Consider the following 11,749-nt stretch of genomic DNA (forward strand, 5'->3'; position numbering starts at 1 on the left):
TGCATCCAACAATTCCGGCAATCGATCGGGGAGCTCCAGGCTAAAGCCAAAGTTTTCACCACCATCGAGGCGAACGTTGCATAGAATTTCGCGCGAGCTTTGCCGCTTTGCCGCTCCCTCCAAGCTCTTTCGAACGAGCACTGATTTGTATATGGCAATTCCAGCCGGGAGATCCCAACCAACTCGGAATGGTTTCTTTTGCATACCTCGGTGGAAGATCACAATCAGCAATGCAAAAATAATGACGTACATAGCGTTGATAATCCATGGATCACGTTGATTGATTGAGCGACTGATTGATTGATCCAAAGCTTTCTCGAGAATCATGAGAGCAAGTGTTTGAATTGAGAGACAAGAACTTTGGCAGAGCACGGAGGGGGAAAAATGGCGCCGTAAAACCAACATAAAAACCCTTTGCTGTTGCTGTTGCTCGTTTTTCACCGCCCTAAAAACACCATCGCCAGTGGCGTGCGCTGTTCTCCATTTTCCAGGGCGCGCCAGGCGAGAGGAAGAAGAAGAAGGCACTCCAGGTACGACTTTCTCCTTGCAAGGATCATCCACTTTGTTCTAAAAGTTTCATCTTTTACCCCCTTTTCTTGCATGTTCTTCGCCAAGATTTATGCCATGCATCATACCGTTCTTCCCCTCTCCGCGCGAGCACCCGATCCGGCCGCCCTGAGCGCCAAAATCCGATTTTGACGACTTGGGTTCGCTCCCCGGCCGCCGCTCCCCCTGCCCAACTGGATCTGCGAGCGAGAAATCGGCTGCACGGGTGAGATCACACATGGTCGGGTCGGTTCCATCCTCTCGGGCAGACGCTGGAGGGCAGCTGCTCCGCGAGCTCGAGGCGCTCAGCCAGGCGCTCTACAAGGCCAAGGGCAGCAGGAAGGAGCCGCAAGATCGAGCGCTGCTAACATGGCACTCGGACGGGGCCGATCTTCCCGATTTCTTGAGCGATCAGGGGTCTGTGCCAGCGGCGGCAGTGACGCAGCAGCTCCCAATCGCCCACCAGCGCAAGAAGAAGGGCGGCAGCCTCTGGGACTGGAAGCCGCTGCGAGCTCTGGCACACATCGGCCAGACGAGGTTTGGTTGCGAGTTCGTCGCCCACGTCCACGGGATTAGCAAGCTCCCGGCATCGCTGGAGGGCCTTCGTCTCCAGGTCCGGCTCAAGCACAAGGAGAGCGAGGCAAGAACAGTGCCTTCCCTGGTTTTCAAAGGCTGTGCCGATTTCGAGGAGGCTCTCCGGATCAAGTGCGCCGTCTATGGCAGCTCCAGCTCCAGCGGTGGCGTTCGCTACACGTCCAAGACCTTCACTCTCTCGGTCGTGGCTCCTGATGCTAGCGAGCTCGAGCTCGGGAAGCACAGGCTCGATCTCAGCCGGATCCTCCCGGACGATAGCTCCGCTCGGGGATCGGGGAAGAAGAGCAGCTGGAACACGAGCTTCAAGCTCTCCGGGAGGGCCAAAGGTGGGATTTTGGTGGTGACTTTCGGGTATGAGATGGATGAGAGTGGTGATCCTGTTCCATCGTCCACGGATGCTGCTACTGCGGGGAAGTTTAGCTCGCATTCTCCGCCGGATCCAAGGCTGGTGAGGTCGTTTAGCAGCTTGCCGAGCTCGCCGCAAGGTGTGATCGCTCTCTCCGGTGTGAGGAAGCAGCAGCAGAAAGGTGGCGGAGCTTCTCCCGCGCAGTCGGAGCCCGAGTACTCGATCGACGTGGAGAATCTAAACCTTGACGACGATGATCCGGAGGAGGAGGAGGACACCGGGACAGCCATGACGATGAGCTCCAGCTCGGGGCTGCTGGCGCCGGATACTCCTGGGAGGCAGCAAGAACAGGAGCTCAAAGAGTTTAGTATGGAGCAGTCGGATGATCGAGACGAGGATGACGGCGAGGCGGACTTCTCCGTGGTGGATCAAGGCGTGGAGGAGTCGTCTCGTCGAGTGGAGGAGAGTTTCTTCGAGGAGGACCGGAGCTTTCATCCCGAGAGCGAGGGTGGCGAGCTGGACGACGAGGCCGAGAAGTTCTTACACATGCTGGGAACGAGCTCGGACGACGAGGGAGAGATTTACAGCTGCTCGCCGCGGGGATTGCTGCTGCGGCAGTTCGAGGAGGAGCAAGCTCTGCTCGGGAGGAACTTTGGAGGTGGAGGAATGGTGGCGGAGGAAGAGACTTCTACTGTTCTTGTGCCTTACTCTCGACCAGCGATCGAGCAGCAGCAGCAGCAGCAGCAGCAAATCCAGGTTGGAAGCTGGGGCAGCGAAGAAGACGACGATCTCTCGGCCTTCATGGACGCGGCGGAGATGGAGCTTCAGAAGGCAGCACAGGCAGCGAGGAGCAAAGCTCGAGCAAAGCTTCTCGAGGACGCCGAGGCCGAGGCTCTCATGCAAGAGTGGGGTCTCAACGAGCGAGCTTTCCAGAGATCTCCTCCAAAGCACGCGGGGGATTTCTCGGCAGCCAGCGCTCTGGCGGTGATACCATCCGAGCCTCCATGTCTCGCGGACGGACTCGGCTCCATGATTCCAACTCGCGACGGTGGCTCGCTGCGAACGATGAATCCGATCCATTTCCAGGGAGGAAGGAACGATGGCCGGCTCGTTATCCAGGTCTCCAAGCCAGTGGTGGTGCCTGCGGAGATGGGATCGGGTGTTTTGGATATCTTTCGCAGCCTCGCAGCCGGTGGATCCGAAAACATGGCGCTCCAAGTCATGGAAACGATGCCTCTCGAGGATATAACCGGCAAGAACATATACCAGATAGCTATGGAGGGTCAAGCTTCACTGGAAGGAGCTCCAAGGTGCGATTTCGACGATGCATGGTTGATGGTTTTACTCATTCACGTTTGATTTCGCAGGTATCCAGCTCTTGGTGGTGGACAAGGCAGTGGTAGTAACAGGCTAGCTCTCGAGTATGGGCATGGTGGAAGTGGTGGACTAGAAGTAGCCAAGAACAGCTCTGGAGCCTTGTTTGATCAGAGGAGATATGGTGGAAGTGGTGCTTCGCCGAGGCCGCGAAGCTCGGATGATACTTTCATGTCGCTGGAAGATCTGGCTCCGGTGGCGATGGAGAAGATCGAGGCTCTGGCGATGCAGGGGCTCAAGATCCAGTCGGACATGGCCGAGGAGGAAGCTCCATACGCGATCGAGCCAGGCAGCAGCAGCAATCTCTTAGAAGGTGGCGGGAGTGGAAGTTTGAGGTTGATCGAGGCAGCACCGGGGCAAGATCACGGCAGTGAGAGTGGATTGATGGCTATGTCGATCTCGCTCGACGAGTGGATGAGGCTGGACGCTGGAGTTTACGACGAGGCCGAGACGACGGACAAGACCAAGGCTGTTCTTGCAGCTCACCACGCCGCGCATTCCACGGACATCGTCTTGATGGCCAACGCGAGCGACGATCACAGCAGCGGCAGTAGCGGCAAGAGAGTGATGGATTCTTCTTCTTCTTCTTCGCAGGATCAAGGTGGTCTCATGGGTGACACACTCACGCTCGCCATGCTCGTCCAGCTCCGTGATCCTCTCAGGAACTTCGAGCCAGTGGGAGCACCGATGATGGCATTCGTCCAGGCGGAGCGAGTGCTCGTTCCTCCTCGGCCAAAGATGTTCAAGAGAGTCTCGATCCAAGGCAACAGCGAGGTGGACGAGGAGGAACTCCAGCAACAGCAGCAGGGATCATCGTCGCAGTTCAAGATCACTGGAGTTCATATGGCGGGTCTCAAGTCGGGTGATTCGATCGAGGGTGGCAACGGCAAAAAGAGGGTCTGGGGGACACAAAAGCAGCAGCAATCCGGGTCGCGGTGGCTGCTCGCTCACGGGATGGGAAAGACTGGAGGTCCCAAGCATCCGCTTCTCAAGACTTCCAAGAATCCTGGAAGTGTTGTTCCACCTCCGGTTGTTGCCGATCAAGCTCCCACTCCAGCGCCAGCTCCAGCTCCAGCTCCGGCGAAGAAGAACAGCAGCGGCAAAGGTGAATCTCTGTGGAGCATCTCGGCTCGCGTGGGTAGCAAAGCCGCCGCTGCCGCGACATCATCCATCACCCGGAATCCAGACGTCAAGTTTGGAAGCAGGCTCTCGCTGGGGAAGAAGAAATGGTGATGGATGACAAACTTGTATAAGCTGTGGATTCTATTAGATTTAAAATGAAAAAACTATAAATTATAAACATATTTAGAATTTATAAACACAAGATTAATCTAACTAATGCAGTCACAAAACCCGTGTAAGACTGTCTTTGTTTCTTCTTGCTTAGAAGTTCCATTATTATTGAAAGCCGGCCTAGCTCAGCTGGTAGAGCGCAAGGCTCTTAACCTTGTGGTCGTGGGTTCGAGCCCCACGGCCGGCGAAGGCGCAGCAATGCTCTTTTTGCTCGTCGTTAGCGCCATCGACTAGGTCTTTGACTAAGGTATATGCTGCGCCAGATTCTTTACCCTATCCCACATGCCGGGGCGTGGAATGAGGGCACAAGAGCAGTATATAAGCTAGGGCCTTGGGAAGTGATCCATACTTACCTGGACGGGGTCTATTGGTGATCATGAAGGCCAATGGCCTAGGTTCGGCTTTCCCATTGCACTTCGGCTTGGCCGGCCTACCATCTTCCCAAAGTGGAGGAGTGGACGTCGTAATTTGTGGAAGTTGAGGGCTCGCGTACGCGCGGCCCTCTCCAAATTCTCAAGCCCTAAGATGGATAATTCTTTCAGCGCAGGCTTTTCCAAATTCTATTTGTGAAGAGGGCTTTCTCCTTTAGTAACTTCTCTTCTCGTCTCTCAAAATTTCGAAAACACACCTTACCTTGCGAGCCTAATAAGAGAGGCCAAGGCTAAAAGACCTAAGACTTACGACACTGATTCAGCAGAGCAAAATCAGTGCGCTGCTGGATTTGCTCGTCACTGCTCTTCAGGTCCTTTCTCATGGCCCGTCGTCTCTCTCTCTCGGCGCTTACCGTCACCTCTCCCTGGCCGAGATGGCTCGAAAGAATAGCCCTCCGGCTCGGAGTCCGGCCTCACCTTGTCCCGGAGATGGCGAGGCAAGTCCTCAAGGAGCACGACGCCGCGTTTGCGAGAAGGCCCCACTACTCCTTCGTGCCTCGCCTGCCTCCTCAGCCACAACTTGACCTCATCTTTCGGCGAGCGATGGAAGATGCTGCGGCGAGTGAGAGTGAGCGCCGCGGAGCTCTTCACGGCCTCCAAAGTCAGCCACTTGGAGCTGGGAGCGTTTGGATCGATCGTCGAGTTGATCTCAGCTCCATGCTGCACGAGTACTTCACGAACCTCATGACGAGCGTGTTGATCGGGAGGAAGTTCTACGGTACCGACGAGCCGCTCACTCCCGAGGCCGAGGACTACAAGGAGTCGGATCGTAGCGAAAGAATCCAGATGGCTCTTTGCGGGTGATTACATCCCTGCGCTGCGGTGGCTGGACACGCTCAGGACGCAAAATCGTCTCAAGAATGAGGTCTTACCAGCAAGAGCTCGCTTTCTCAAAGCAGTCATCGAGGAGCACACGGAAGGCTTCGATCCAGGAAATCCCCGGGACTTTGTCGACGTGATGCTGACTCTGGGAGGCGAAAACAAGCTCAGCGACAACCGCTGCTCCAGGTAGAAAGAAAAAGCTTACCTTGTTCTTCGTACTTTGTTCTTTCTCACGTAAGCTTGCGGCACTCTAACTTCCAGGACGACGATCGAATGGGCCATCTCGGAGCTGATCCTAAACCCCAGAATCCAGGGGAGAGCTCACGAGGAGCTGGACAGAGTCGTGGGAAGAGATCGCTCTCTGGAGGAGTGGGATCTAAAAGACCTGCCTTGCATCACACCACAGTCCTCGTTAACGTCTGGGCAATCCATCACGACCCAAGCGTCTGGAGCGACCCCGAGCTCTCCCCCCGAGCGATTCCTGGGCAGCGACCACAGCGTGCTGGGGAATGACTTCGATCTCCTGCCCTACTCGTCGGGGCGGCGCCGCTGCGTCGAATCCCCGTGTCAAGCTCACCTTCGCCTACCTCTTGCATCGATGGAGCTGGCGATCGCCGCCTGGGAAGAGCGCGCAATTGTCTATCGCTAAAACCCTAAGATCCTCTCATTTTGATTTCAAATATTTATAATTATTAAGATATAAAAGTAAATTGCCTATAAAACGGTAATAAAATTAATAAACATTTAACCCAACCACTAATTCTAATTAAAAGCAAACCCTTAAATTATAAAAAGGTAAAATTTCCTTTTCTTACTAGTATAAATAAATGGCCAAAACCACAAATGTTTCCATAAGTTTGAGTGAGAGATGGCGAAGGTCGAGAAACCTGTGACGATGCTAGAAAAGGTGGAGAAGTTCACGGCCAAGGTATTGACATGGGTGGATACGAAAATCTTTTTCAAACCCCCTCCCAAGCCGATGCCCAGCATCTGCGATCTTCTCCCCGAGATCAAGCCATGGTGCGCGGTTTGCCAGGACAAGTTCGAGCTCGATAGCGCGGTGAAGCAGATACCATGCAAGCACTGTTATCATCTGGAATGTCTTCGCGAGTGGATGGAAAACAATGATTCGTGCCCGATGTGTAGCGCGAAGCTCCCCAAGCCCATTACCTTCCGTGCGATATGGAAAGCAGTGGAAGAGGAAACGCGCTGGTTAGGACAGTAGATTTACATGTAACAATCAAAGAGAAATAGAATCGATCTCTTCTTTCCATGGCTATTCATCTGGAAACATGGCTTTGAACAAATCTGTGTGGCATTCCTGGCAGAGATAGAACCACGAGAAGTGGCCCTCGCCTTGCAACCTGTGGAAGTTTACGTGAGGCAGGACTCGCTGCGCAAACTCGCTCATCGCAATCGGCACGACTACATCGTCAGTTCCCTGATTACAATCGCCAAGATCAGCAAGCTTTTGGAAAAAACCAAACCAAGAACACCACCACCTACATGCCATATATGTATTGGTCGCTGGAAGCCGAGGAGATCCGACTGTTCTTGAGAGAAAAGGCCCCGCAGCTTGCTCACGATTCCATCGCCGGCGGGCGGTCTCTTTCGCTTGAGATCGCCCAAGTCGAATCCCCAGTTGTTAACCAGCAAGACTAGCTCTTGGGCCAGCGAGAAAGCTCGCTTCTGGTTCATGGATTCCCGGACGTCGTCTTCCCATAGTCTCATGAAATCCTGCTGCTCGAAAAGAGCTCGGTCCTGCAAAACTCGATGACCTTGAGTCATTCCACGATCAAAACAATGCAAACCTTTGATCTCGAGGTGGCATACAAGCTTCTGCTAAGCCTGTCGATCTTCTCCAGGAGAGTTCTCCGGAGAAAACCTCCAAGTGAAGATGGAAACTTCCTGGCACAGAAATGGAGCAATCTTCTCCGGAATGACCAGGCCTTCCAGGCTTTGGCCGCTTCGCTCGAGGTGAGATTTCCTCCGTATGGATTTCCCGCCGGAGCAACCATAGCAACACCTGTGTCCAAGAACACAAGCAAGCAACACTCTTGCTAAACTCTCAAGAGAAAAAAAAAGAAAGATGTGATTACCTGCTAGTCTCTCTGGAATGTAGTGAATCGCAGCCCAAACGTGAGGACCACCTCCATCAAACGCCAGGATCCAAAACTGGTCGCCAAAACCGAGAGCGTCGGCGATGCTGATCATGTCCGAGGCCGAGGTTTTGTAACTTCTGTTGTGGTGAGGATCACTCTCTCCAAATCCTGGCAAGTCGTAAGCCACAAGACGAACACCATAGCTATCGAGCAGCGAAGAATTGATTCCGGGAATTCCTACAAGTTGACGGAGCGACTGTAGAGCACATGAATGAAAAGCTCACGAACCTGCTAGTCTCGATGAGAGAAATCCATGAACAACGAGCACTGTGCGCTTTGCTTGATCGGCAGGGACACCTTCTTCCCGGTATGAGATGTTTCTACCGTCCGGCAATTGGATCCGCCTGGGTGGGATTCGAGCTTTCTGACGATCGTCTGGAGATGCCTTGGGCTGAAACGATCGTGTTCTAGGCCCTGCATTGGATCGACAACTTAGCTTCTTTCGGAAAAAAGAGAGTCCGAGCTCGGACAGCCGAGACCACCTCGGACTCCACCTCGGACTCCATCGGACCCGACTTCTAAACAGGAATACGTACCGACGAGGAGGAAGAACACGAGAGGTACTAAAATGCAGCACACCAACAGGGAGCTGGGATCCCTTCGCGCGGATCTAAGCCCCTTCAATCTCTTCCAGGCTCCATCTCGCAAGCTTCTCACTGCCCTCCAGCAGCAAACGCTGCCTCCCTCGCTCTTGGCCGCCTCGTACGAGCTCAGAATCCGATCGAAATTGTCCGCCAATGCGCTCAAGCTCCGGAGGATCTTCTGGAGGATCAGCTCCAGAGTTTCCAGGCCGCGCGACTCCTGCTGCTGCCGCTCGTGATCCTCGTACAGACCTGAGATGGTGGAATTGAGAGGCGATGGCGATGGCGATGCGTAGCGAGGCCGGACGGCGGAGTCCCAGTCGCCCTGATCGCTGTCAAGTTCCATGGAAGAACAAGAGGAGGGAAGAAGCTTCAAATGTGGATGGATTGCTATGTGGGTGCTGCGAATTTGGAGAAGGGATCTCTTGGGCAGCGAGAGGAGAGGGATTCGCGAGGAGGGTCGCTTCGTTTTTCATCCGGGAGACTCAGGGATTGCTGTTCCAGCGCCTGCCGTACGAGTGGTTTCGCACGGGCCCCAACACGGAAGTGTACGGATGCCGATCTAAACGTTGGAAGTGTGAATCAACGGAGCGCGATGGAGAAGGAGTGGTCGCCCACCGTTGATTTTTTTTTAGGGTTCTTCGTGATGCTTCACCGGCTATGGCGACTTGTGGATCCCTTCGCGGCGCGGCAGCAGCGCCTCTTGCGATCGTTCGCTAGCAGCGCCATAGCAGCTCCCAGGATTGTAAATGCGAGTCGCGGCGGCTTGGTTTGGAGCCGTCCGGCGCGGCTTCCACCTGTTCTTGCGGTAAGTGTTGTGAATCTATCGATCGGTAGCTCAGATCATACTGCAGGGGATCCAATGCCGCTTCGGTGCCACGAAATCTTGCAAGAAGAGGCCGCAGAAGAAGGACAAGATGAAATCCTACTCGTAGGTAACCTAGGCGCTTTCTCCCTCTCTCACAAAATCCTTTTTTTCCTGCGTAGATCGCTCAAGCATCGATTCAAGCTGATGCCGGACGGGACCTACGCACGAGCTCATGCAGGGAAGCGCCACAATGCCTCCTCCAAGGTTTGGATCGATTCTTTCAATTGATCTTCCTCTCATCGCACTCGTCTCGCTCGCAGACGAAGAAGCAGCGTCGCCAGTTGCGAGGAGCAGCGCTGGTCCATCCCGGCTACGCCAAGATCATCCGCAAGCTCGGCTTCACTGGAACTTCTTAGGTGGTGTTCTTCCTTTCCAGTTTCCACAAGAGCATGAGCATATTCCCTGTGCATTTTTTCTTCCTCTCTCCAGGAATCCAAGAACGAAACAAAATGGGGTGTTAGATCTTGTTATTGGGTGCCAGAATCTCACAGAAGTTTCTCTGGCAGGGAGACCAGATCAGCTGGAGATCAGTGGTGGACAGCATGGAGTTGAGGGAGGAAAGGTGGAAGAACAAGACCCAGAAGAACTAGAATCCCGAGGCTGGAAAGCAGTAATTCTCGTCGCGGAGGAGCTCCGGAGTAGTATCCGCCAGGGCCGCTGTTATAGCCGCGCTGGATCTTGATGTAGGCGGAGATGGTGTCGTGGGCATTGACGGGAAGAAGCTGGATGGATTGGACGGGGATGTAGTCGTGGTACTGGTAGCAAGAATCCTTCGGGACATCGTAGACGATGCCAGAGCAGGAACAATCCGCGGTGCAAGAGTCGAGACAGTCGTCCAGAGTAGCATAGCTCGGGGACCGGTTGGAGAGATTGAAGTAGGGGACATAGCCGATGTGCAAGTAGCTGAAGGCGCGATAGTTGTCGAAGATGCACGAGTAGTTGTGATCCCAGCGCTCGAATTCCAGCGCCGGCAAATCCCCGGCCGCGAGCTCCTGGACTGGAATCGGTGCTACCGCCGCCGCTGCTGGTGATTGAGAGGAGGAGAGGAGAGCCAGGAGGAAGGGAAGCGAGCAGCACCACGAACACATCGATCTAAACATTGGTGAGTAGCTTCACTATTTCCTAGGAGAACTCGCTCGAGTTCTTGTGATCCTTTATCACCCAACTTACTCGTCTTCTCCTTCCTCTTCCAGAGCCTCCTCGCTCGCAACGGGAAAGAGAATGGAATGAAAGGCAAGCGGTGTAGTGTAGATAATTGGACACTTGCCGTGGCATAGCAGAGGTTTTTTTTTTTTTTTTTTTTTCTTTCTTTCTCTCCTCGGGTGCTTATTTATCTGTCGCTTTTGTTTATGCTTTCTCCTGTGCTATATCTCAGGGCCGTGAAATCGACTTCCATGTCTGAGAGCTTTTCTAGCTTTTTTACGTTTGGAGTTATGCAAAGGAAGGACTTTCGCTGGCCTGGTGTGCTGCTGTACATGTGGACGGCTGCTTCCACCTAAATGCTGAGAAAGGGATATTCTTGATGCGGCCGCGAATATTTTCCTTTGTGTTCTTTTCTCCATTCATGGTGGATTCGTCCAGCCACCAAAATGTTGTTGTTTAAGTGCGGTTAAGGCTGGAAAGAAACGCTAGATTTGTCACCTCAATGGACGAGGAATCTTCTGGGAATAATCATCGCTGTTTCAGTCGTGGTCCACGAAAAGTGGCCTTTTGTTTATTTTCGCTTTTGCGTGAAGTGTCAACACCCTCCCGCCATGAATCGAGAAACACCCACGAGAGTTTTGCGTTTGATGCTGACGTTCTTTTTGCAAACTCTTGTACTGTTCTCGAGGATGTGATTCGTTTGGCAAGATTGAGAGTTGCTTGTTTGGACATGCATGGAATTCCATGGATGAAGTTGGTATTCGCTTAAAATTCTAAAGCTAAAGAGATTTTTCCAGCACAGAGAAGTTTCGAGTGAGGGGTCCTTTCACCTTAAAGCTGAGCCAAAAGCCAAAGCTTTCATCAAGCTGAACTTGCACTCACAAATGGAGCATTGAAAGGCTGAAGATCTGACGCTACAGCTGCATCACCACACCACTAGCACTATAATAAAATTATAACTCTAAAAAGGTAATGATAAGTCCATTTGTATTTAAAAAAGTCATCGATACATTAATATCACATTCTGTTATTTTATAGTTTGCCTTAAGTGTAGTAAATATTCCAAGGATATTCATATTAGGATTATTGTTTTCAACATTGCTACATATTTTGCACTCATTATTATTATTTTTTAAAAAGAATAAATTTTTTAGTTTTTTCAAAAAGTTGAGCACATTGTTTGTTTTATTATCAAAAAACTTACGTCTTACCATGCAACATTTGGGAGAAGCTAATGATTTCTAAGCTTTAAAAATATATTATAAATCTTATATTTAGGTGATATAAGGATATAACATCTGCTAAAATTTCTTTCCTTATCATTTTACTATTTATTTTGTCTATTATTTCCTAATATTTGTATTAGCATCTTTGGGATTCATTTTCTTCATAATAGTAGTGGGTGATTTTCTAAGTTTTTAATTTTTATTGACAAGATTTATGATTTATTTTAGGTTGTAATTAGTTGTAACTTGACCATCCAAATATTTGTCTTGACAATCATTTATTATAATATATGCACGATCCTGTAGAGTCACCTGCAGCATGCAGCTGGCACTGCCGTCGTTAAGAAACGTTCTATGCTCTTT

General features: G+C 52.0%; 2 protein-coding genes and 2 non-coding genes across 4 annotated transcripts; 3 read left to right on the top strand and 1 right to left on the bottom strand.

Moving 5' to 3' along the window:
* The first annotated feature begins 312 nt into the window (after positions 1–312).
* On the top strand, positions 313–4,207 carry LOC9644855 (protein PLASTID MOVEMENT IMPAIRED 1-RELATED 1). The gene is made up of 3 exons (XM_024665651.1): positions 313–530; positions 616–2,796; positions 2,854–4,207. Exons 2-3 carry the CDS (start codon positions 785–787, stop codon positions 4,091–4,093), a joined length of 3,252 nt encoding a protein of 1,083 aa, XP_024521419.1. The 5' UTR covers positions 313–530; positions 616–784; the 3' UTR covers positions 4,094–4,207.
* A 60-nt stretch (positions 4,208–4,267) lies between these two features.
* On the top strand, positions 4,268–4,340 carry TRNAK-CUU. Its single transcript has one exon. It is a non-coding gene; the product is annotated as a tRNA-Lys (tRNA).
* A 158-nt stretch (positions 4,341–4,498) lies between these two features.
* LOC112342970 lies at positions 4,499–4,659 on the top strand. Its single transcript, XR_002991138.1, has one exon. It is a non-coding gene; the product is annotated as a U1 spliceosomal RNA (small nuclear RNA).
* A 1,994-nt stretch (positions 4,660–6,653) lies between these two features.
* On the bottom strand, positions 6,654–8,614 carry LOC112342956. Its single transcript, XM_024665653.1, has 6 exons — positions 8,105–8,614; positions 7,797–7,982; positions 7,506–7,745; positions 7,218–7,432; positions 6,913–7,167; positions 6,654–6,847 (listed from the first exon to the last, which is right to left on the bottom strand). Exons 1-6 carry the CDS (start codon positions 8,493–8,495, stop codon positions 6,683–6,685), a joined length of 1,452 nt encoding a protein of 483 aa, XP_024521421.1. The 5' UTR covers positions 8,496–8,614; the 3' UTR covers positions 6,654–6,682.
* Positions 8,615–11,749: the final 3,135 nt, after the last annotated feature.

This window comes from Selaginella moellendorffii, unplaced genomic scaffold, assembly GCF_000143415.4.
Source record: "Selaginella moellendorffii unplaced genomic scaffold, v1.0 SELMOscaffold_125, whole genome shotgun sequence".
Lineage (NCBI taxonomy): Eukaryota > Viridiplantae > Streptophyta > Lycopodiopsida > Selaginellales > Selaginellaceae > Selaginella > Selaginella moellendorffii.

Bases quoted from the DNA above. Each gene is read 5' to 3' on its own strand.
- LOC9644855 (XM_024665651.1), top strand. From the start codon at position 785: ATGGTCGGGTCGGTTCCATCCTCTCGGGCAGACGCTGGAGGGCAGCTG. The intron at 2,797-2,853 runs GTGCGATTTCGA...TTGATTTCGCAG, and splicing joins TCACTGGAAGGAGCTCCAAG to GTATCCAGCTCTTGGTGGTG.
- LOC112342956 (XM_024665653.1), bottom strand. From the start codon at position 8,495: ATGGAACTTGACAGCGATCAGGGCGACTGGGACTCCGCCGTCCGGCCT. The intron at 7,168-7,217 runs GTTTGCATTGTT...CGAGTTTTGCAG, and splicing joins ATGCCACCTCGAGATCAAAG to GACCGAGCTCTTTTCGAGCA. The intron at 6,848-6,912 runs GTAGGTGGTGGT...GATTGTAATCAG, and splicing joins GACCAATACATATATGGCAT to GGAACTGACGATGTAGTCGT.